At 34.8% G+C, this 23,817-nt stretch overlaps 2 protein-coding genes across 4 annotated transcripts in view; both read left to right on the forward strand.

Annotated features, from left to right (window-relative positions):
• The first annotated feature begins 1,430 nt into the window (after nt 1-1,430).
• On the forward strand, nt 1,431-23,134 carry LOC126707952 (uncharacterized). Of its 3 annotated transcripts, XM_050407711.1 has the most exons (17): nt 1,431-1,709; nt 4,966-5,161; nt 6,235-6,543; nt 6,637-6,726; nt 7,551-8,030; nt 8,162-8,269; nt 10,906-11,036; nt 11,131-11,263; nt 14,889-15,252; nt 15,345-15,864; nt 15,981-16,164; nt 16,243-16,401; nt 16,726-16,800; nt 19,370-19,553; nt 20,211-20,362; nt 22,112-22,327; nt 22,433-23,134. In XM_050407711.1, the coding sequence occupies exons 1-17, from the start codon at nt 1,507-1,509 to the stop codon at nt 23,075-23,077; spliced, it is 4,149 nt and encodes a 1,382-aa protein (XP_050263668.1). In that variant the 5' UTR covers nt 1,431-1,506; the 3' UTR covers nt 23,078-23,134. The 3 variants fall into 3 exon arrangements, with proteins under 3 accessions (XP_050263668.1, XP_050263669.1, XP_050263670.1); XM_050407712.1 differs by lacking the exon at nt 1,431-1,709 and having other exon boundaries at nt 4,966-5,187; XM_050407713.1 differs by lacking the exon at nt 1,431-1,709 and having other exon boundaries at nt 5,130-5,251.
• The window catches only part of LOC126707954 (lysine-specific demethylase JMJ32), a 64,737-nt gene continuing 44,684 nt past the window's right edge, over nt 3,765-23,817 (forward strand). The window contains exon 1 of the mRNA XM_050407717.1: nt 3,765-3,771. The gene's annotated coding sequence lies outside the window, so the exon portion shown is untranslated. The remainder of the gene's footprint in view (nt 3,772-23,817) is intronic.

Genomic DNA, 23,817 nt, shown 5'->3' on the forward strand with positions numbered 1-23,817 from the left:
CTTTCTCCCTCTCTCTTGTTTGATCGGCGATGGTGGTAGTGGGTTTGATTGGGTTTTTATGGGTTTTCGTTGGGGTGGGTTGTGGCTGTGGAGATCAGTGTGGCCATGGGTCTTGGATTGTGGGTTTTGGATTTGTGTTTAAAGGTTTCGTTGGAGGTGGCTGGGTTTTTCTGGGTTTCCGTGGTGGTGGGTGGTCTTTAATGGAGGTGGAGATCAGTGTGGCAGTGGAGATCGGTGTGGCTATGGGGAAGATGGGTTTCTGCCATGAAGAATAGGGAAGAACAAGAAAATTTATAGGTTTATAGGTTTGTTGGAGATTGGTTTGTTTACTGGGTTTATGGGTTTGATTTACTAGAGAATTCGGTGTTGATTGTGTTTGAATTTGGGGAAGAACATGAAGAATTCAATGGTCTTGATTTGTAGTAGATCTGACGGTGTTGGGTTTGATGATCTCTGAGGTGTTGAATTTGGGTTTTTTCTTGTTGTTGTCATTTATGTCCTAGTGATCTGGGTTTGAGTTGTTGGTTGCTGGGTTTGTGTTCTTGTAACAGGTTTGAGTTCTTGTTGTTGGGTTTGATTTGGGAAGAACATGAAGAACATAAAGAACATGAAGAATTTTTTTTTAATTAAATATTTGATTTATTCTAGTACTGGAATGTGTTTTTAATTGATTAATTTTCTGATGTGGCTTATTTTATTGATTAAAATGTTGACATGGATGAGGTGGCAATGTCACACTGGCTTTTTAATTATTATTTTAATAAATAAGTTTGACAGCTAGGACCTCCGTTTGTCATCTTAGCATTTTCTATCACTAGGTTGATGGTAGGGACTATTTTAAAAATAAATTTTGAAAAACAAGGACTAACTTAGGAGCTAAATCAATTTATGGACCAAATTATAAATAGGCCCAAAATGTAGGGACCAAAAGTGTATTTTCGCCTAATAACAATTAAACTGCATAAAATTTGTGGCAAAAGTTTCACGAAAATGTTGGCTACTAGCATTGGCCTACGATCCCTTAAAAAAGAAAAAGAAAAAAAAAGAAAAGGTAAAATATTATTTTGGACTATAAATTTTATCAAAAGTTTGTTTTCATCTCTAAATTTTAAGAAGTTCGTTTTCTATCCCTAAATTATTAAAAAGTTCATATTTCGTCCCTAAACTATTGAAAATATTTTATTTATATCTCTAAACTTTACTAAAAAATTGTTTTTCATTTTTAAACTATTGAAAAAGGTTTTTATTTCATCCATATTTTTGTCTTTAAATTATTGAAAAAACTCTTTACAAAATTTATGGATGCCTTTTTAAAGTTTAGGAAAAACAAAAACAAACTTTTATTAAAGTTTAGGAAATTTTATCCAATAAAAAAAAAAAAAAGGTTTTAGTCGACCCGTTCCATCAACCCACTTACGAACCCGACTAACCGACCCATTTGGTTCTTCTTCTACTTTCGCGGTTCTTCTTCTCACTTCTCTCTCTCATCAGAACCTCCCAAATCCAATGGACGAAACCGATAGAACTATCGGCGAGTTCACCGATGAAGAAGAAGACGCAAGAAGAAGCAGCGTGTTTGCAGAGCTAAAACCCTACTGCTTGGAGCTTCTGGAGTTGCTTCAAAACCCTACCAAGCATTCCTCAGCAATCCCCGCTTTGCTTCAACTCTTTCGCTCTTCTCACCCCTCTGCTCTCCAGCCCTTCTTCGAGTATGCACCATTTCTCACCTTCACATACATTACATGCTGCTTTTTGTATATACTAATAACTCACTCTGGTTCTCTGTCACCTTGAATTTTGATGAATAAATATTGTAAAGTTGTAATTTTCAATTATGTTTTGTTTGCTTTAATTCCGTGTCAAATTTGATTGTATTTAGTCAATCATTTCCCTGGTTGAGTGTGAGAGTTTGGTGATCAAATGTAAATTCTTTGGCTTTACTTTCATTCCTGGGTTGTTTATTGGAATGAAACTTTTGTGGTTTATAACCCGTCAGGGTGCAGCTCTGTCTTGGTGAGAAAATTTTGAAGACCCATTTTGGATGGCTGCTTAAGTTTTTGTTTTGTCTTAACTCTTAAGTTTTGATTGGGTGAAGAACAATTTTTTTTGAGTGTTGAGTGTGAACTGCTTGATGATTATTTACTTTGGCATCATTTGGGTGGAAGAGAATTTACTATAGTTTGTTGTGAAGAGTTGTTGATCACTGAATGGGCATGATGATATTTATTTTGGTTTCTATGGTAGTTGTGAGTAAGGTCCTGATGTTGGGGGTTTGGCGGGATAAATATTTGGATGTGTAACAGTATCAGTATCAATTCTCTGTTGTATGGCTGAATTTGTTGCAATTATGGCAAAAGCCTGCGTGAAATTGTGGTAATGTTCCAAAGCGTGGCCTATGGTGGAATAGGGAATGAACTGTGATTTGTATTTTAGTTCTAAAGGATTTGGTCTGGGTATTTAACAGTTACAATAAGAATTGGCTCTCAAAAAAGGCCCCAACTATGAGTTCTGGTCGGTGATTGGACGTTTGGGATGTGCTTTAGACCCAGACATCTTGGGTTCAATCCCTACTGGGAGTTCCCTGGATTCTCTGATACACAGTTCTGGTGGGTAGAGTCATGTAATTGTGGTTTACTCCCCAGATGCGGGTCCTAAAGGCCCTGCTTTGGTGAGGTTCCATGTTTAAAAAAAAAAAGAAAAAAAGAGGCCAATGCTATGATATAGATAATGGGTGTTTTTAAGATGAAAGCCTATGAATGCAAACCTTCGGAAAGAGAGGACTCATTATGAACAATTTCTTCATCTTCTAACTGTGAAGTCACTGACACCTCCAAACAGTCGGTCCTTGCAAATGGAAGCAGCAGTAGTACCTGTTAAGAAAATCCTTGTGTGTTGAATACGGTGTTGGATATGTCCTGAGCCATTCCAATTTGCTTTTGATTGTTACACAACCAATGGGTCGAACCTTATGACCTCATTCTCCACGTTTCCAAAATTTTTGAAATGAACTGTTTTGATAGTACATGTGCGAATGAAATGAGGTCACACGGGACATGTTGGAGTAGAATTTTTTTTTTTTCTCTTTAATGTACAAAGAGAGCAAAATAGAAGAGAGATTTTTTTTTTGGATAGGTAATCAAAGATTTATTTCATAAAAAGAATATCGTGTTCACGATGGTGAACACTTAGAACTTAAAACGAATACAAGTACCTCAGGAAGAGATACGAATAGAAAGAAGAAATTTAGAAATGGAAATACATTGTGTAAAACCCCAAATTTTACCCCACTTAAATAAGGTCCCAGCTAGTATAGGCTTCAAAAGATCTATTGATCTCACAATATCTTCAAAAGTACGATTATTACGCTCCCATGAAATTAACCACATCAAACAAGCTGGAACCATATTCCAAATATTAGAGGAATGCTTCCCCGGCCAATTCCACCAACTTAAAAAAAGGGAGGCTATTGTCTTCGACATCACCCACTGGATTCCAAATATAAAAAAAAAACTTCATTCCACAAGGCATAAGCAAACTTACAATGGAGTAGAAGATGATCCATAGTTTCCTCATCACACCGGCACATGCAACACCAATTAACCAGTGGTAACTGCCTAAGAACCAGATTATCAATGGTGAGAATACCACCCCTAGCTGCTGTCCATAAAAAGAAAGACACCCTTTTAGGTACTTTTGTTCTCCAGATGCACTTCTAGGGAAAAGGGATGGAAGAAGAGAGATAAATAGTATCAAGGAGTAGAAGGGGCAAGGGTGAGGTTGGGGTAGTAGTAGTAGTAGCAGGAGGGTAGGAGGCATTCGAAGAAGATGTATATGGGTGCCTTGTTTATATTGATTTGTTCTATTCTTGTCTTCTCTTGATATATGGAAACCACCATGCTGGTTAGTTTGAACCATTTACATATGTTTCTTGTGTTGTGTTTCCATCTCAAACCATGTTAGTGTATTTAATCACCCCTCCACCCCAACCCTCAAATAATAGGGTCCTGGTTATCTGTTCATGTAGCGGTAGTGTCAGACCTTGCTTTATACTGGGTATAAAAATAGATAACTGAGGGAAATAGCTGTGTTGGTTATGGTACTGATCATGGATGTTTTGTTGTATTTAGCATGAACAAAAACATATTAAACCTCTAATAGTCAGGCATGCATTGAATCATAAAATGTTAACTAGGACCACAATTTTATGAGTCTTATTTCTTACATCATGAAATAGGGGGAAGGTCTGATATCTAAACTTCATTCATGAAAAGTGATTTTCCCCCTTAAAAAAACTGCACTTTTTTGAGGTCCATATTTTCTTCTTAATAGGAAGATTGAAAATAACATTAGTAGTAGTAAAAAAGGACATGTTAATTATGAAAGTAACAGAATATGACTTTGGATATGATATAATGGTGGAAAAGAATACATGTGATCAGCTCTGACAAATCTATTTAGGATCCATAGCCGACCCCAAAAAATTTGGGACTAAGAGTCCGTTTGGATACAGCTTATTTTGCTAAAAATTGAAAATAAAAAAAAAATTTATTTTGATTACTGTTCATTGGCTTGATTGGCGCTGGTCCAAAAAAAAAAAAGGGGCTGAAAACGTGCAAAACGCAGACGTGGGAAGCGCAAACACGCTTCCCAAATGCACCCTAAGGCTTGGTTGTTGTATATTTTCTTCTTAATAATTTCTCTGCCATAATGCTTAACGCTATATATGTGACGATAATTACATTATTTATAAATGTCAAAACTTTTTTTTTAATATCAAAATTGTGGTTTCTGAGGTTTATGGTGGTAAAATTGGTATTTGTTTCAACTAATACTTCAGTAGTGGAATTAAAAAAGAAAAAAAAAATCATTATTTGGATATTGTCTTTGAATTTCCTTAATTTGGGTCTATTATATATATATATATATATATTTTCTATTCTTGATATTTCTTCATCTCTCTTTCAGCTATAGTTTGTTCCCATTGCTGCTTCTATTGGATGCGGCAGTTGATTGCAGATCACAACAGAAGGATGATACTAAAGAAAATTTTATGCCTGATGTCCAAAAAATGCCTCATAAAGTGAGCGATAATGTGGCAGAAGGTGTACTTCAATGTTTGGAAGAACTTCTGAAGAAGTGTCATCTCAGATCTGTGGATCAGGTGGTCTGATTTCCATGCCATTCCATGTAATATAGAAGAGTGATATCTTTGGTATATACCATCGTGTCAAGGCAACTAGTTTTAAATAGGGTAATAGATGTTATTCATTACCATTGGAAAGAAATTTACTTCCTTTGAAATAAGGACAGCGTACATACAAAAATCGAAGACAAAATTGGGGTTTCCACTCTCTATGATATATTGACTTCTTCAGTATATAATAGCTTCTCTATGGATTTTTAAACTAATGTCTCATTATTATGCCTTTTCTTATTAGACAGTTATGAACTCTTAAATATTAAGTATTTGCTTCTTACCTAGAACTTTATAGCTCAATTGGTTGGCACCTCTTGGTGGTTTTAATAGACAGGATTCAAATCCCACTAGCCTTAACTATCGAATTTAAAAAAAGAGAAAAGAAAAGTATTTTCTTCTCTTTTTGTAAATATTTTTGAGTGCTCTGTGAACACATGATGTGAAGGTTTAATGGAGGGGGGGGGGGGGTGTTGTGGGGCTTTCAGAGGAGTCCACCTCCCCTACCTTTGTATGTTTTGTAGTATGGAAAGAAAAAATAATGGAGAGTGTAAATATATTTTGTTACCATTATACCATGATGTCAATGGTTTAGTGAGGACAAAACAAATTTCATAGACTTGTCTTAAAAATTCTTCTATCTCTGCCCTAATTTGCCAACATTGAAGGTCTGGTTTTGATAGGTTGGAAGGATTTTCCATCCTCCTCCCTTCTCTCCATTGTCATCTTTTCAACTAGATAAACCCTTTTTCTTCCTCTCACCTTCCCCTCCCTCTCCATTCTTTATCCTCCCAATCAAACATGTTTTTAATGGCTAATCATTTAGATGTCTATTTGGTGGTAAATAATAGTGATGATAACCTCAAAAGCCATAAAATGTTGCTTGCAACTATATTGTTCATTACTTTTTGAGCTATGGGTTTAGGAGAAACTGAGAAAAGGATGTGATGCCATTTTATTAGCAAATGTTGTTATGTAGTTTTGCATAAATGTTAATTATGTTTTGCTTTTTCATGAAGTTCGATGATGTGCTTTTGCAGATGGTTGTGGTGCTAAAAAAATTGACTTATGGTGCTTTGCTTTCTCCTTTTGAGGCTTCAGAAGAGTTCCGCGAAGGAGTAATTAAGTGTTTTAGGGCTCTGCTTTCTAGTGTACTCCCATGCCCTGATATGTGTTGCGCATGTAAACAAATTCGTGGTTTGCCTACACTATTAGAAAGCAGGTCTATGGAAACTTCACTCTGTAGATCTTTGAAGTATCATTCAGAATCACAAGAATGCTTGCTTCTATTTCTACAGTCTCAAACTGCTTCCGCTGCTGTTGGACATTGGCTGTCGCTTCTTCTCAAAGTACATCAAATTTTTTGTTCCTAACAGTTGATTTATTTTGGAGTACTTTGTCTTGTCTTAGGTTTTCTAATCCCAAGATCATTTTATACAAAGGCTGCAGATACAGAGGCTACACAAGGACATCGGGGTAGCGCAAAGCTCCGCATTGAAGCCTTTACAGCCTTACGTGTGCTTGTTGCTAAGGTTGTTCTTGTCACTTTTATTTTCTAATCCTTATAGGTTTTAAATTATTGTTTATTCATGTGCTTAGTTCTTCCTTAATCAAATTGCACATAGCCTTGATTAGTTGTTCATGTTAAGAGAAAGAGAGTATTTTTTCAAGATATAATTCTTTGGTCGATGCATGTGAACCTTCAATGCATGCATGTGGTTTGAATTATAGATGGAGGCACAAAGTTCTCAAATTCTTTTAAAGAAAACTTTAATGAGGTTTAATTATTTTTATATGTTTTCCTTTGCTAAATTAATTCTATTAATTGAAATTATATGCTCTGGAATAACCAAATTGCATGCTGCTTTGGGTTGTCATCTTGTTTACTTTGTTCATGTAAAGCATGGTCTCTGTTTCTCCAAGGTTGACTTTCACTTTTTTGGCTTTAGCATCTTCTCATTAAAGTTGCTATGTCAATCAGTCTTTGATATACATGACTACTTTTAGTAGGATTACTGATGAGGGATTCTCAATGATCTTTTGAGGAACCAAATTTATTAAAGAAGATCATTTTTGGTACTTCAAGACTAAATTTGGTCAAGTCAATCAAAGCACACATCTTTGGACTGTATTGATTTATTATTCTAAATACGATAGTTATTTTCATAATTTACTTTTCTTTCTGTTTCTGCTCACTGGCCGTATTACCTTTTTAAAGGAACAGGTTCTAGTGGAAAGGGCTTGGTTATTGATTGCCTTGAGCTGAGAGATTCATGTGTCTGGTTTTCTTGTGAAAATGTGCTTGTTCATGTATGAAAATTTGGCTTAGTGTTATCCAATGGCATTCTTTTTGCAGGTGGGTACTGCAGATGCATTAGCATTCTTCTTACCAGGTGTTGTTAGTCAATTTTCCAAAGTATTTCATGCCTCAAAAACAATGATAAGTGGGGCTGCTGGAAGTGTTGAAGCTATTAACCAAGCTATTAGAGGGTTAGCTGAGTATCTGATGATCGTCCTTCATGATGATGCTAATTTAGATGGCCTTGATACGTCAATAGATTTTATTGATGAATTTAATTCAAGTAAGTATAAATCTGCGCAATCTTTTCTGGAGGAGCTTCGCAGTTTGCCAGATAAAGCTCAAGGGAAAGGGAAAATAGTAGCAGAAGATTCCAGCAAAGCAATAAATATAGTTACTGCCAAATCTGAATTCAAAGAGGAGAGAACCACTGGTTCTGGCAAGGGGATTGGATCTTTGCAAGTGAATCGTACAAAAGATTGGATTGAGAATACTTCAGCACACATTGATAAACTTTTAGGTGCAACTTTTCCACATGTATGTTATTGTCTTTGATTTGATGGTGGTTACTCCCCAAGGTTATGTTACATCATCACATTATTCAGAGCTTTTACACTAACTACTGTAATTTCTTTATTTGTTGGTGAAATGTTTGAAATCTTTGTCAGATTTGTGTTCATCCATCGAAAAAGGTGAGACAAGGACTCCTAGCTGCCATACGAGGGCTATTATCAGAGTGCAGCCGCACGCTGAAGAAGAGCAGGCTGATGCTTCTGGTGAGCTGAGAATTAGAATCAGTATTTTCCCTGGTTTGGGTTTCATTATGTATTAGTTCATGCTCATGCATCCTCTTTACATAAATTTGAATAACTTAGGAGTGCCTTTTATTGAATTTGGTTGTGAAATATATTTATAGGGATAAATACAAAAACATTCCCTGATCAAAATCATACGGGCCCCTTGATCTTCTAATTTGATATCAGAAGCCCTTGAACTTTGAGAAATACCCAAATTGCTCCTTCTGACTTCCATTTTGTTTTTATTTAAAAATTCATTTTAGAATAAAAATATTTTTAAACTAAAATTTAATTAATTTTTTTAAAATGTCATTTATTTATTTATTTCTGTTTTCTTTTGCTTCTCCTGACCAAGAGCAACCAAACTGTCTGCCTCCAATAATCATGGCAGACCCACTCGGCCACAACCACTGTCGACAAACCCAGGCTACAAATGCCACCACTGCTACTTGAGAAATCCACCACTTAACAGCAAGCTCATTTATTAAAAAAAAATGTTCTACAAATTGCTGCTCAAAAGAAATGGGTATACGTGTTTTGGAGGATGGGTATACCTGCGTATGGCATATCTATGAAGCTAACCCAAAAACCAGTAGTGACTCTCATAACTTGATAATAAGTTAAAATCGGGTTTGATATTGAAAACTGTTTTTGACTTCAAATTTCATGTCATTTTCCACACAAAAAAGAAGAAGAAAAGAAACAAAACTTGCCAACTCCTCAAATTTATACCAAATTCAAATGAAATTCCAGTTAGAAAAGAAGAGTGACATTCGACTGCCCGCATACACCCCAAGCAAACTACAAACCACAATCGGCCACCACCGAACCCCAATTAGCAATCCAAATTCTAAACCCTCAAAATGTCTACTCAAATCCGAACCTAAATACCTCTCTCCCTCATGGACCCACAACCACTCAAGCAGAAAATCCATAAAAGGAAACTTCCAAATTTTGCCAAACAACACAACAATTGGAATCCAAAGAATAAGAAGAAAATTAGTTCAATGAAGAAACGGGAAAATTAATTCAATGAAGAAAGGAGAAAATTAAGTCAATGAAGTAGATATGGGAATGAAGGAGGAGTTTTGTGGTGCTTCAATCTTAGCTGCTACCTTCACCATTGCCTGTGTGCCATCTGTGCTTGGATTGGCATTATTGGCTACTCAAGAAGAGTCAAGGCACACACCAGGAGTTAGGTTTGAGCTCATTGTTGGACTTGTGGTAGCTTTTGGGTGTGTATTGGATGCAGTGGCGGAGAGAGAGAGAGAGAGAGAGAGAGAAGAAAAAATTAGTGGGGGAGTCGAATCTGATTCTGGCATGATTGTTGATGTGGGGATCAACCTTTGAAGTTGATGATTCCTATGTTGTTTGAAACTGCCATGGATAAGGATGCTTCTGTGAATCATTATTGGAGAGACAGGAGGAGGGGGTAAGGAGGAGTTCGGGTATGGAATTCATGAGAAACTTTAATGATTGAGAGATTGATGGGGTGGCTTCATTCTTCCATCTATTAGAATCTCATATTCCCATTAGGGAGGGGAATGATAGGATGAGATGGAAGTTTAAGACTAATGGGGATTTCACTGTGCAATCTTTTTACGAGACATTACGGGGCTCATTTTCTATGCCTTTCCCTCGGAAAGCCATATGGAGGGTCAGGGCTCCTCAAAGAGTTTCATTTTTTGTATGGACAGAAGCTTGGGGGAAAATTCTCACTTGTGAGAACTTGATCAAAAGGGGTTATTTAGTATGAGTTGTTGTGGGGAGATTGTGGATCACCTTTTGTTATATTTAGTGTAGCTCTTGGTTGGAGTTCTTATTTACTAATGCACCAACAAGAAAGAATGAGTTTAACAAGTTGAGGGAAAAAAGGGGTAGAGGAAGACAAAAAATAGCATTAGTAGTAGTAAAAAATATCATGTCCATTAAGGAAGTAACAGAGAGTATTACTTTAGATAGAATAAAATGAAGGAAAAGAATACTTGTGGCCAACCCTAACTAATATGTTAAGGATTCATAATCTATCCAAAGAAATTTTGGACTAAAGCTTTGTTGTTATTGTATTTCATTGATTATCTTTCTTTTCACTCCTACTTATTTAGGAGAGCTTTTTGTGCATCATGCATACATGAAATTTCTCCATTATTCCTGTAAAAGTTCTTTATTACTTATCAAAGGAAAGGACAATGTATCTAATATGGATTAACATAGTAAGAAAATTATCCTTTAGAATTCCCAATGATTTTAGGTTCTTCTTTCTTCTTTCTTTTGTTAAACATGCTGGTTGAATATGTGTCTGACGATAGGCTTGTTGGTTACTTTTATATATTCTCTTGCTAAACCATATTTGTAACAGGTACTTCGTGCATATTTTTGATAATCATGTACTGTTCTTGTATATTTGTGCCTTATATAGTATAATCTCTAAGCTATTGGTACTGTTCTTTATATTTGTGTGGTCCCCATCTGAAGTTAAGGAGTTCAGTTGCTTCTAGTTGTTTGTTCTTCTAGTGTATTAATCATTCTGATTTTGCTGATAAGGAAGCTATTGCATTGTTAGCCTCTAGTGCCAAATTAGTTATTAATATATTTATTTGCTGCTACTCATGCAGGAGTGCCTGTGTGTTTTGGCCGTTGATGATTCTGATGAGGTGTCTTCGGCTTCACAAGAGTTCCTTGATGATTTGTTTTTGTTAAGTGGGAAAAATAATTTAGAGCATGACGTTGGTGAGATCTTTAGAAGGTTTGTTCTATATCTTGTACTAGTCTGAGCATTGGGCTGTGATTGGTCTTTTGAAAGGAACCTTACTAGAGCTATATTTTGTTTCCAAAACTAGGCTGATTGAAAAGCTCCCAAAAGTGGTGCTTGGGAGAGAAGAGTCACTCGCACTATCACATGCTCAGCAGTTACTTGTTGTAATATATTACTCTGGTCCTCAGCTTGTGGTGGATCACCTCCTTCATTCTGCTGTATGTTGTTACTTCCACTGTGATATCCACAAGTAAAAGTCTTTTATTCTTCTGTTCTCAAGTGAGCTTTATGTTGATATTATTATAATAATTATGAATTATAGATTTATGAAAATGACGGTATTGTAAAATATGATATCAAACCTACAATAACACTTCTGTATTGATAATTCCAATAATTGAGGATGCAACACTTACATTCACCCATGTCAAACAATTATTTTTATGTTTGTATAACTGATAAAAGTGCAAAGTTATTTGGATGCTTTTGTCAAGAAACTTATACATAATTATTATTTTCATAATTGCTCTATTTTCTACAGTTCTTATGTACATATACAAATAAATACATATGCTTGATATTATAAATTCATAGAAACAAATGATAGCTGTGTCCTTGTGACTTCATTATTGAGTTTTGCTATGTTCTACTTCCCATACTAAAATGCATTTTCCAAGTTCAACATGGCCAATCTTAAATTGCATGTGTAATGCATATTTGGAGCAATATGAATGATTTCAACTGCATGTGTAATACATATTTGGCTTATCAAAAAAGAAAAGAAAAGTGTAATACATATTTGGAGGAGCAATATGAGTAGATTACAATAATCAGATTTAAGGAAGCTCTAGTGAAAATGTACCTAAGCTTTTCAATATTGTTTATTTGTCATTATAGAAAAACTTGAGCATGGGGAATCATTTTTATATAATTGTCTGAGAACTGATTATGATTGTTCTCATAATATGTCTAGCACAAGGTCATTTGTATAGGATTCTAGCACAGGGGTCATTTTCCATTACTTATTTTTTTAACAAACAATTTAGATTCATTGAAAAATTAAAGAGAGTGATAACCTAAGTTCATAGGCTGGTGTACTGAAGTATCCCCCTAGAATTACCAAAAAAAGTATAAAGAATCCAAAAAAAATACAACAAAGAGGTTAGTTATTGCCATCAATAGACATCCAATGAAACGGCAATCTCATGAACAAAAAATGGAGCCGATCAATAGGGAGCTTAACTCCTTCACAACTCTATTTTTCTGATGCCATATGGTCCACACCAGACATAAAAATGGAAACTTTGTACTTTGCAATTTCGTCCATTCAAGATTTATTTTATGGGGTTGATGTGTGAAGTCCAATTGAAACTACATTTATATGGTTTTAAAGGTCAAGTTATAGACAGTTTTTAATTTGGGTTTTATTTTTTCGATGAATAATAATATTTCATTAAAAAAAACCCTCAGTATACAAGAAATATGCTAAGAGAACCAAAACAGTCAAGAAAAAGAAATACCAATGAAAGTAAGCAAAGGAGATGAAAGGGTGGACAATATAGCCATCCACTTGTACAAAACATGCGGAAAAACTCGTTTCAGCTCCATAGAAGGCCTCTCTAAACCCTCAGCACTTGACGATTCTGTTCCCTCCAGACTGTCCACATCAAGTTTAATTTTCTAATCAAGAGTAGATCTGTAATTTTTGCATCTCCTTTGAATTTTAGGGTATTTTGTGAGTAGGTTGCATCTAGAATTTTGGAGGAGCTTTTAAATGTCTTGGTTTTACTTTCTTTTGAGTCCCAGTTAGTATTTTATAAGCTTATTATTCAAATTAGATTTCCTAAGTGGAAATACATGGAAAGATAGAATTTGAAATAAGGAAATCCCCTTAAATATAGGGGTAGCCCCTATTGATGAAAAGATGATGGAGAGTTGCTTGAGATGGTTTGGTCATGTTTAGTGGAAAGAGATTAATGCACCAGTAGGAAAGAGTGAGTTGATTCAATTGGGGAAGTAACAACTAGTTTGACTTAAGATAGAATAGAGTGTAGGAAAGAATACATGTGGCCAATCCTAACTAATCTGTGGAGATACATAGTCTGCCCAAAAATTTGGGACTAAGGCTTTGTTGTTTTTGTTGTTGTATTCAAATTAGAATTCCTAACGTGACTGGTATAAGAAAGAGTCCTTATTTATTTTTGCTCAATATATACTCAAAAGAATACAGAGGTTTGATTAATAGGAAATATGAGTGTTTTGGTTTGCGGAGGGCTTGTTTCTATAGAGTGTTTCTTTATCTTTTTCCTCGTTTTTCTTCCTCTTGCAATTCCAATTTCCTTCCCCTATCAAACCCTAAAAATCCCACATATTGTCCTTACCAAATAGCTACCAAAATTCAAACTTTTCAAACTCTAATTCACTCTAGAAATCCTAACTGTTTCTTTGAAGATCTTAAACCCAAAATGCACAAATTCTTCTAACCCTAAGCCTACCACAAGCACAAGTAGATGTGTTATTCCTAAATCTGTCCTAAGTCAAGCATTGTATACCATACTTTGCTTCTAAGCAGTTTGGGCTTCCTTCTCCAACACTACGGTAAAGTGATAGGGGTCATTTAAGAAATACTTTAATGACATGAGGTAATGCATGGATTGTATTAAGTTAGAGGCATTAAGATATTTAGCATGTCTGGTGCGTGTTTAGGGGAAAAACAGGATTTATGATACTAATTAAATTCCTTATGCATTATAAGGCCTTTCTTCTTGGAGTATGAATGTGTGTATTTTTTATTCCTAAAATCAATTGTGCTGCTCACCAGTTCTATTTATGTACTTGTTTCAATTACTTCTCTTTGATGGTAAGCTTCATGACTTCAAAAATTGAGATACTCCCCAGGTTCTGAATTGAGTGTCTTACTTTGGAAAGCAGCTAAAATTTTGAAGAGTAAAGAATGCATTAACACCCTATATATTACTATTACTTTGATGTTCAAACCCATGAAAGGACATAATTAATTTTTGAAGAATGATGTTTAGGGGTACTAAAAATTTTACTAGATAAGCATTACAAGTTGATGTGTTGACTTTTAAACACAACAAAATGGAAATTAAAGAATTTATTTATTATGTTGTTGATGTGGCACCATTAACGTTTATTGCCATGTCAGTTTGTAAGCGTTTTTGTAGTTTGCCAGTACTGTTAATTTTCCTTTTTTTTATAAAAAACATTAAGGAGTAATATGGGAAAGTACCAACTTTAATGCTTTAAATTTTTATATGATATATTTTTTTAGGACAAACTAAGCAAGGACACAAACTCATTATTGAGATCTGGTAACACCCAATGTTTGTAAGGTTGAATTCAAAATTACTATTCACGGTCCTGTTCCTTATTTATTTATAATGTTCTATGTGGTTTCACCAATGAGCTCTAGCTCAAATGATACCTTTTCCCTTTGTAAGAATGTGGTGGAGGTGATGTTGTGGATTCAAGATCCACCAGTGTCACCAATTAAAGTTCTTTTCTTGTCTTGTGAACAGTGTACTATCTAGTGAAATTAGGATTTTAATATTGTAATCGCCCTCCGCTCGAGAAGCTATTTTGTGCATCTATATATGAATCATATCTCTCACATGTGAGCCCCACAACTTTGTGGGATCCACAGGTTCTGAGAGAGATTATGCATGAGATTATTCTTGCCCTCCACCACTCTTGCCCTGTTCATTGTTATTTATGTCATTTTATAGTTGTAATCTCATTTCTCAAATGCATAGAGATTCGTTTTATAATTTTTTTTTGGTGTGGATGCAAGATGTTAATAATTTTTGTGTGGAATTCTAGGTTTCAGCTGCTCAGTTCTTGGATGTCTTAGCTGTCTGTCTGAGCCAGAATTCTTTGTTTGCTGGTTCTCTTGACAAGCTTATTTCTACAAGGCGATCCTCAGTTGGATACCTTCCATCTATTGCTGAGTTGAAAGCTGGAACTAACTTCACCAGTAATTACCTCACTATCATGAGTGCAACTCCATTTGAAAATTCAATGGGCACAGATATTCGGGAAAAAGTTGTAGAATATCCTCCGGAAAATGTACAGAAAAGTTTTGAGATTCCACGAATGCCCCCATGGTTTGTTTCTGTTGGCAGTCCAAAACTATACCAGGCTCTTGCAGGAATTCTTAGACTTGTCGGTCTATCTTTATTAGCAGGTCTATCATTTCTTTGGCATTCAAGTTCTTTGTTTAGATGTGTCTTTTCTACTCTGTACTTACACTGGGTATCTTTCATTTTGTGCTGCTAGACATAAGGAGTGAAGGTCAGTTGTCACTTATCACTGATGTTCCGCTGGGTTACTTGCGTAAATTGATCTCTGAGATTCGTGTGAAGGAGTACAATAATGAGAGCTGGCAGTCTTGGTATAATAGAACTGGTTCAGGACAATTGCTGCGCCAGGCAAGCACTGCAGTATGTATCCTAAATGAGATGATATTCGGTCTATCAGATCAAGCATTTCACATCTTCACAAGGATGTTTCACAACTCTGTGGCAAAAAGGGAAGAGGCTCAGGAGTTTGATGCAGGACTTGCTAATGGTCAACATCACAAAACTGAATGTTCTTTGCCTAATGAATCTGTTTGGAAGGTGTCTCAGGATAAAGGTGTAAGGAGTAATTTGATTGATTGTGTTGGTAGAATCTTACATGAGTATCTATCTCCTGAAGTGTGGGATCTTCCAGTAGAACATAACTCTTCTCTTATACATCTTGATGGTGAAGATGAAGATATTAGTTTACACTTGTTCCGTGACACTGCTATGCTACAACAGGAAATTTACATTTTCCTTCACCTGATATATATAATTAGTTAATCTGGCATCAATTTAGCAGGTTTTGCTTAGCAGATCTACATGGTACTGATTGTAGCTTTGTTTTCCTCATACAGGTTATAGTTGATGGAATAGGAATCTTTAATATATGCCTTGGAAGAGACTTTGCTTCCAGTGGATTTCTTCATTCATCTCTTTATCTGTTGCTTGAGAATCTGATTTCTTCAAATTTTGAGGTTAGGAGTGCTGCTGATGCTGTCTTACATGTCTTTTCCACTACATCTGGCTATCCAACGGTAAGCTTGTATGACACAAACTCAATGTTTTTCCAAGGAATATGTGATGCTTGACTGTTTCCAAAATATTTGTTGTAGGTTGGGCACTTAGTTTTGGAAAATGCAGACTATGTGATTGACTCCATATGTCGACAATTACGCCATTTGGATCTTAATCCTCATGTTCCAAATGTGCTTGCTGCTATGCTTTCCTATATTGGAGTAGCTCAGAGAATATTGCCTCTATTGGAAGAACCGGTATGACAATATATCCTTGGCACAGAGCTATTTAGGGCAATTAACTTCCTCATCTTTCTGATGTGTCATGAAGATAGTGTGTTCCTGTACTAGTCTTGGAAAATCTCTTTTCAATTAGTTTGCTCTACTTATGGTGTTGTTTTTCTCCAAATCTTACCATTTGCGCTGTTTGTTTTTTTACCATAATTTGTTTTCTCCCAAAATATTAAATTATCATTTCTTATGTATTGTTCCTTGTGTTATTATATCATGTAAAGAATTGAATCTAATGTCATTTACAACTTTTGGAAGTAATGTTTTGGCATGATGTTTTAAATGGAACAGATGCGCTCTGTTTCAGTGGAGCTTGAGATTCTTGGCAGGCATCAACATCCTGATTTAACGATTCCCTTTTTAAAGGTAAATTTTTTTACAATTTATATCTTCATGTTACATCTGCACTTGCCTGCTTCATGTTACATCTGCACTTGCCTGCTTTATCTACTGTGAGAACTGGTGGAAAATAAAAAGAAATGTGATTTAGTCATAAAATTTTCAACAAGATGACTTGGCCAAATATTCATGTGATTAGTTAAGTCTCTCTCTCTCTCTCTCTCTCTCTCTCTTTTAAATTATTATTTTATCATTTTTTTTCATGGGAATTCCAGATAATGAAATAATCTATGCTTTTAGGTGCTGGAACATTTCTGTCCATAGTTGATTAAAACAAAAAGGTTTTAAGTGTTTATGAATTGTTAGAAGTATGTAGTTAAATGGCTATTAAAAGAGAGTTTGAGCCTACACCTAAGGGAGAGTGCTAGAAGTATGTGATTAAACGATTAAATTTATCATATTCTAATAGTTTAAACTTTTGGGATAATCAGTAATATAACATGTTGTTAGAGTAAAAGTGTTTAGGGTTTAATAAGTTGACCCTAACACAAAATATTATTTATATATAAAGGAGTATAGTGATATTACTATTTTGCCCCTAGCTTATACCCGTAACACTCCCCCTCAAGCTGGAGAGTATATATCATACAATTCCAATTTATTACATAATAAATCCAAATGAGTCTTACATAAAGTTTTGATAAACATATCATCAATTTGGACTCTTGTAGAAACATATGGAGTAGCAATTACACTATCTTCTACTTTCTGCCGAGTAATATGACAATCTGCTTCTATATGCTTGGTTCACTCAAGGAACATAGGAGTGGAGGCAATGTGAATTGTTGCTTGATTATCACAATGCATAGTCATAGGCACCTTCACAACAAATTTTAATTCCTAAAGTAAAAGATTAATCCACATAAGCTCACATGATTTCTGTGCCAAGGCTCTATACTTAGCCTCTGCACTAGATCTGGCAACAACATTTTGTTTCTTACTTTTCTAAGTAATCAAGGTTTCCTCCCAGAAAAGTGCAATATCTAATAGTGGATTTTCTATCCAACAGTGATCCACAGTCTCCCCACTATACATGTATCATATGTGTGCACATAGACCTCAATAGAACATTTAAGTTCTGGTTACTGAGAAACAAATGAAAGTAGTTAAAAATTTTGAAGCTTGTGACAGGTTTGTGTGGTAATTTAACCTGTAATAGTATTGTTTTTATTCTCCATCTATTTCTTAGCAACCAAATGAACAACAGTGATGATGCTTAAAAGCTGATAACCTGAAATGCCATGCTTCGACCCAGGGCAAATTATAGTTCAGATGATATTTGAGAACATTAAGGCTCAAATGAGAATGCAGTAAAACTGACTTGGCTGTGTGTGTGCAAATTATGGCTGTGAGCGATGGTGGAAGATTTGCTTCCAATCACAAGTTTGGATGGACTGGACTGGCACCTGTTTGGGGGCATTCAGTTTCTGAGTGTTGTATGAATGTTTAACCATATAATCATCATCATCATTATTGTTATTATCGTTATATCTTTTATTGGTAAGTTACACATGCACGCTGGTCATGAACCCATAACCTTATCCTCCACCCATTCTTGCAAGAAGAGCAAGTGCTTTTTTAGGGCTCATTGGCATTATTATTAGTATGATTTGATTAAAGATGCTTTACACATGCCTATTGTATTGTAAAACCGATGGCATAAAGCTAAAGTCATGACACTTGATGCTGTTTGTATGCAGTTCTTCATCGATATATCGTAATCATTATTTATTTATTTTTAGATTAGTTTCAAGAAAGAATATTATAGAAGTTGTTGAGTTTTATAAAGGGAGTTTTAAAAAGAATGAAGCTTCTAGAAAATGCATTGACATTTGTTACTGTTACTTAACTAATGCGCTTAGACATAAGAGTTTCTAGTTACAAGCGGCTTACACTTAGGGTTGATTTTATTGTTCATATTGGACATGGGCCTCAAAATATGTTAACTACAAATGTGCATCTTTGGTTAGAATAAAAAAGAAAAATGAAATATTTGAGTTTGGTCCTACTTGTAAATTGTAATTGTTGAGAAGAAACAGTGAAATTGAATCTTAGATGTTTCAATTCTTGGAAAAGATCATTACAGAGTCTTGATTAACTTTTTTCTTCTTTTTCTTTCTTTTCTTTTGTCCTAGGAACAATGCTTAAAAGTTTTGTTTAGTATCTAAATAATCAGAATGTTGGATTCAATTTTTATTTTATTTTTCATCAGTTGTGCTAGGGCAACTAAATTAATGGCCATTCAAATGTTAGCTAGAGGAAAGTGGTGAATCTTGTATGCTCTAATTGCATTTTTCTCCCTTGTCCACAGATTTGTCAAATTTTTTAGGAAGTCAAATCTAGATAAGCTCATGATTGAAATGTAACTGCAGTTTATTTATTTATATTTCTGCAGTGCTAAATTCCAAGAGCAATCTTCATAGGATAGCTATTCACTTCTATATTTTGAGCTTCCCTTTTTATTTAGTAAACCGTCTATTTTTTCTGCTTAGGCTGAAATGCCTATATCATAATCTGTTTATAATGTTATTTTTAGGCCCTAGCAGAACTTGCCAAGGCATCAAAGCATGAGGCATGCTCATTGCCCACTAAGGCAGAGTCTTATTTTATGCATGTGAAGTCTATAATCTCTGATGTGAGGAAGAAAGCAAGAATAGGATCCAAACTATGCTCTATATCATCTTCTGATGACGATTTTTATATGTCTCAGATGGAATCAGGTTGTTCTTTTCTCCTCTCTTTTTTTTTTTTTGGTAGAACTTGTAATTGCCATTCAATGACCTTCATGTAGAGATAAACTGGTGTTTTAGGTCTATTAGTTGGCAATGCATACAAATATTTCAGCTATTTATTCTACTTTGACTATTGCATATCGTTTGTAAGGGGAGTCGCTGCTCCTAAACCACCCATTCATCAAATTGACCCAAATAACCTACAAACAACCCAATTACTGTTCTGGGGACCTAAACTTTAGGTTTACCCCTTTATTTCATCCACATATACTTTGTTACTTTTCCCCATTTGAAACCCCATATTCCCTACTATTTTCCAGTCCTTTTTCAAGCAAACCCTAGATCAAATTCTTAAAAACCCTAGCTGTCTAGAACTTTCAAATCAGACTTGGTTTCATTGTCCTATGTCAGTCGCTTGTATACAGCAGATTATTTGTGGGCAGATGGACCCCTAGACAAAACTGTGTGTATGCTTTAAATAATTAATGCCTTTACACTGTCTTGCCCCTTGTGTATAAAATTTTATGTGTTCTTGGTTTTGGAAGGACTTTATATTTTTCTTTATATAGCCAAAATGAGTAGCTTCTGAGATCTTGGTATTCTGCTGAACTGTGGGCTCATATTTTAATAATATTTTGAATATAGAGCAATTGGAGAAAATTTCGTTCAACTTGAATGATTCCAAAAGATATAGAAGAACAGTTGGATCTATTGCAGGTTCATGTATAACAGCTGCTACTCCTCTATTGGCTTCAACAAAGCAAGCAGCATGCTTGGTTGCACTAGATATAATTGAGGTAATTTACGGCCTAAGTTGTTTTTTCAGCTACTGTCCATGTTTTGGTGATCTATATAATGTTATAGAAGTATTAACATGTAAAATATTATCATTATCATTATAATTATTATTTACTTTCTAAGCACTCTTTTTAAGTATTATCAGTGTTGTTTCAACTATTTTCACTTTCTAATCACTCTTTACCAACTCTTATAAGTGGCTTCTCTGCCCTTGGTAAAATTATTAATTGATGCAACTTTATCAGGTGCTATTCAAAAGTTCCTTTGAGCTCTTTTTAGGACCTACAGATGAAGATAATATGAACTCTTTAATGAATATTTAGATTTTGAGGTTATGTTAGATGTAAGACCAATCATACCGCATAATCCTTTAAAAGACGATCTAAGTGAGTTCCTCTGAATCAAAATTCAATCGAGCGGCTTGATAAAAAATAAAAATAAAAATAGTTAGTTTTTTAGGTTAAAAAATGAGTTGTTATTTAGTTTCTAGAAATCAAAGTCAAAATCTGTAGAATGGATTTTGTTTTTGGTAACTTTGATAAAATAAATTTAATTGTAAAAAGAAATATGTGGATAGTTTTTTTACTGATGCTTTTCTCAGGATCCTTGCCAAATTTATTTGGGAAAAAGAGAGAATCTTTCTTTGGTGAACTTAGTGTCATAATCTGACATTTGTTTTGGTCACATATTTCATATAAAGAGCTATCAAAACACCATTTTGGTTTGTGGTGGAAATTTTGTGTGAGAGTACTATGTCTGAACTCAAGTTATTTTTCTTTAGAACCTTATCAGATTGGATGTCAGTTATACATAGTCTGTATTTATGTTCAGTTATTGATTTGATTGAGTCATGTAATTTGCATGTGTATGGTCCCCAGCTGTATACTCCTTGCATATGTGGGCAATTATATTTTTTGATATCAATAAAGATTGCATTACTTATAAAATCAATAATAAAAAATTGTGTGATTTTGTGGTTGGAAGATTTTATGAAATTAGTGGTTGATGGTTTGATTTGTTTTGGGTGTGTTGTGTGTTTGGTTGCCAAGAAAGTGAGGAGCAAAAAAAATGTAGATCAAGAAATTTTTTTTTTTAAGTAAAAAAAAAAAAAAAAAATTGAGGAATCAAAATTTTGTTTTTTGCTTTTTTTAATGTCAATTAAATTATTTTATTAGTCACATCGTCCTTAATTGTGCCAACCGTGCAATCCATTAGCCATGTAAGCCTTTTTAGTCTTTGAGATGATGGCAAGGACTAGAATAAAAATGGGCTCTAAACATTAAGGAACAAATTTAGAGTTCTAAAAACATGAGGACCAAAATGAAATTAGCCCCAAAATATAGGGACCAAAAAGGTTTTTTTTTTTGCCAAATGGGAGTTATATCCAGATTATTTTTTAAGAAATAAATTCATAATCAATGAAATTAAAAAAGTAGAAGCTCATCAGTTTTGTATTGGGAATATAGAAATTGAAAATGATTTTGTGCCGCAGTTGATGATTTTCATTTTTCTCAATCACTCCTTGGCTGATGACATTATATCTCTAAATACTAAGCAAAGCAAAGTGGAATCATTTAAGTTTATGGTATGTTGGAAAAGGCACACATGATCATGTTCTAAGATTGCATTGTAAGATAGATGAGAACTCTTGCCTGTGTCAACTTTCAATACTTACCCAAAAAAAAAAAAAAAAAAAAAAAAAAACCTTGCTTGTCTCAACTTATGATGAATGCTTTTCTTATTTTAAGGGTGGCATAGTGGCACTGGCAAAAGTGGAAGAAGCCTATAGGCATGAGAAGGAAACTAAGGAAGCAATTGAAGAGGTGATTCGGTCATGCTCATTATATCAGCTTCAAGATACTCTAGATGCTGCTGATGAAGGGACTGACGAGAACAGGTTGCTTCCGGCAATGAATAAAATATGGCCCTTCTTGGTTGTTTGTATTCGAAATAGAAACCCAGTGGTGCGTGATCATACATATCCTTGGATAGTAAACATGAACTAATCATGAGACTAGTTTCATTTTATGCTACCACTCTTCTAAGATTATGACTTTGTTATGTTGCAGGCTGTTAGGAGATGTCTAAGTGCCATAAGCAACGTGGTGCAAATCTGTGGTGGAGATTTCTTTTCACGCCGATTTCATACTGATGGGCACCACATCTGGAAATTTCTAACTATGTCCCCATTTTGGAAAAACGCCAATCTAAAACAAGAAAGAACTCCATTAAAACTTCCATATAGAAGTACTTCCATTTCTCCGGAGGAGTCGGTGTCTGAACTAACCAATTTGAAAGTCCAAATTGCAGTGCTCAATATGATTGCTGATTTGTCAAAAAACAGGAAGAGTGCTTCAGCACTGGAAGTAGTTCTCAAGAAGGTCAGTGGTATTGTAGTGGGGATAGCTTGTAGCAGTTTTGTTAGGCTTCAAGATGCAACTGTGAATGCCCTTCTTGGACTTGCATCTATTGACCCTGATCTTATATGGCTTCTTTTAGCTGATGTTTACTACTCTATGAAGAGAAAAGATATGCCTTCACCGCCCATCCCAAATTTACCAGTGATTGGTCAAATTTTGCCCCCTCCCTCATCTCCTAAAGAATTCCTTTATGTGCAGTATGGAGGACAGAGTTTTGACATTGAATTCTCTTCTGTTGAAACTGTTTTCAAGAACCTGCATTCTCAAGCTTTTACTGACCAAATGTGCAGTTAGACTGTTAGAGACTTATCACTGTATATATCTAGGTAATAAATTACCTTCATTGCATCATCCATTTTGGGTAAAATTTCCTCATCTCTTTTCTATTGTGTTTTTTATTTTTTGTTTTGTTTGATTAGAAAGTTAAACATGCAACCAATGGATTTTGACAATCATGTGCGTTCTCTACATCTTTCTTCCACTGCATATTCATGTTGACCTTACTGCATGCATAGTCAGATGCATGTTACCCTTGAAGAGCCCAATAGAACTTTGATGCAATTCGCGAGATATGCAACTTGCTACTTGCCCAATGTTTGACTAGGTTTTCCAATCATGTTAGCAAGCATTTGCATATCCTAGAATATATTGCTTCAATGTCCAGTTTAGAGATTTGAAGATGCATAGTTTATATTGCTCCAAATTTGTATATAATCATAACAAATTTAGTTGAGTCCAGTGGTTTCAAGGAAAAAGCTCGACAATGTACAAAAGACGTTACCTTGAGGTCCTCAATAGATGACAAAACAACAGAAAAAAAAAAAAATAATAATAATAATCGTGCACGAACTTTTCAACCTCACTGGTCCATTTAACAGGTTAATAATGCTTTCATTCGTTTTGAATGAAAACTTTTTAAGAAGATAGTTTTTCACCTTTTTAAATATTTGGTAGCGTTAGAAAAATAAGTTCAAGGAAAATTATCTTTCGTAAAGAGAAAATCTTATTAAAAATATGACTAATTTTTTAGATAT

The sequence above is a fragment of the Quercus robur genome, chromosome 12 (assembly GCF_932294415.1).
Source record: "Quercus robur chromosome 12, dhQueRobu3.1, whole genome shotgun sequence".
NCBI classification, from domain to species: Eukaryota; Viridiplantae; Streptophyta; class Magnoliopsida; order Fagales; family Fagaceae; genus Quercus; species Quercus robur.

Excerpts from the sequence above, each read along its gene's own strand:
- LOC126707952 (XM_050407711.1), top strand. The coding sequence starts at position 1,507 with ATGGACGAAACCGATAGAACTATCGGCGAGTTCACCGATGAAGAAGAA. Across the intron at positions 6,544-6,636 it reads GGCTGTCGCTTCTTCTCAAA|GCTGCAGATACAGAGGCTAC; the intron begins GTACATCAAATT and ends TTTTATACAAAG. Across the intron at positions 20,363-22,111 it reads TTGCACTAGATATAATTGAG|GGTGGCATAGTGGCACTGGC; the intron begins GTAATTTACGGC and ends TCTTATTTTAAG.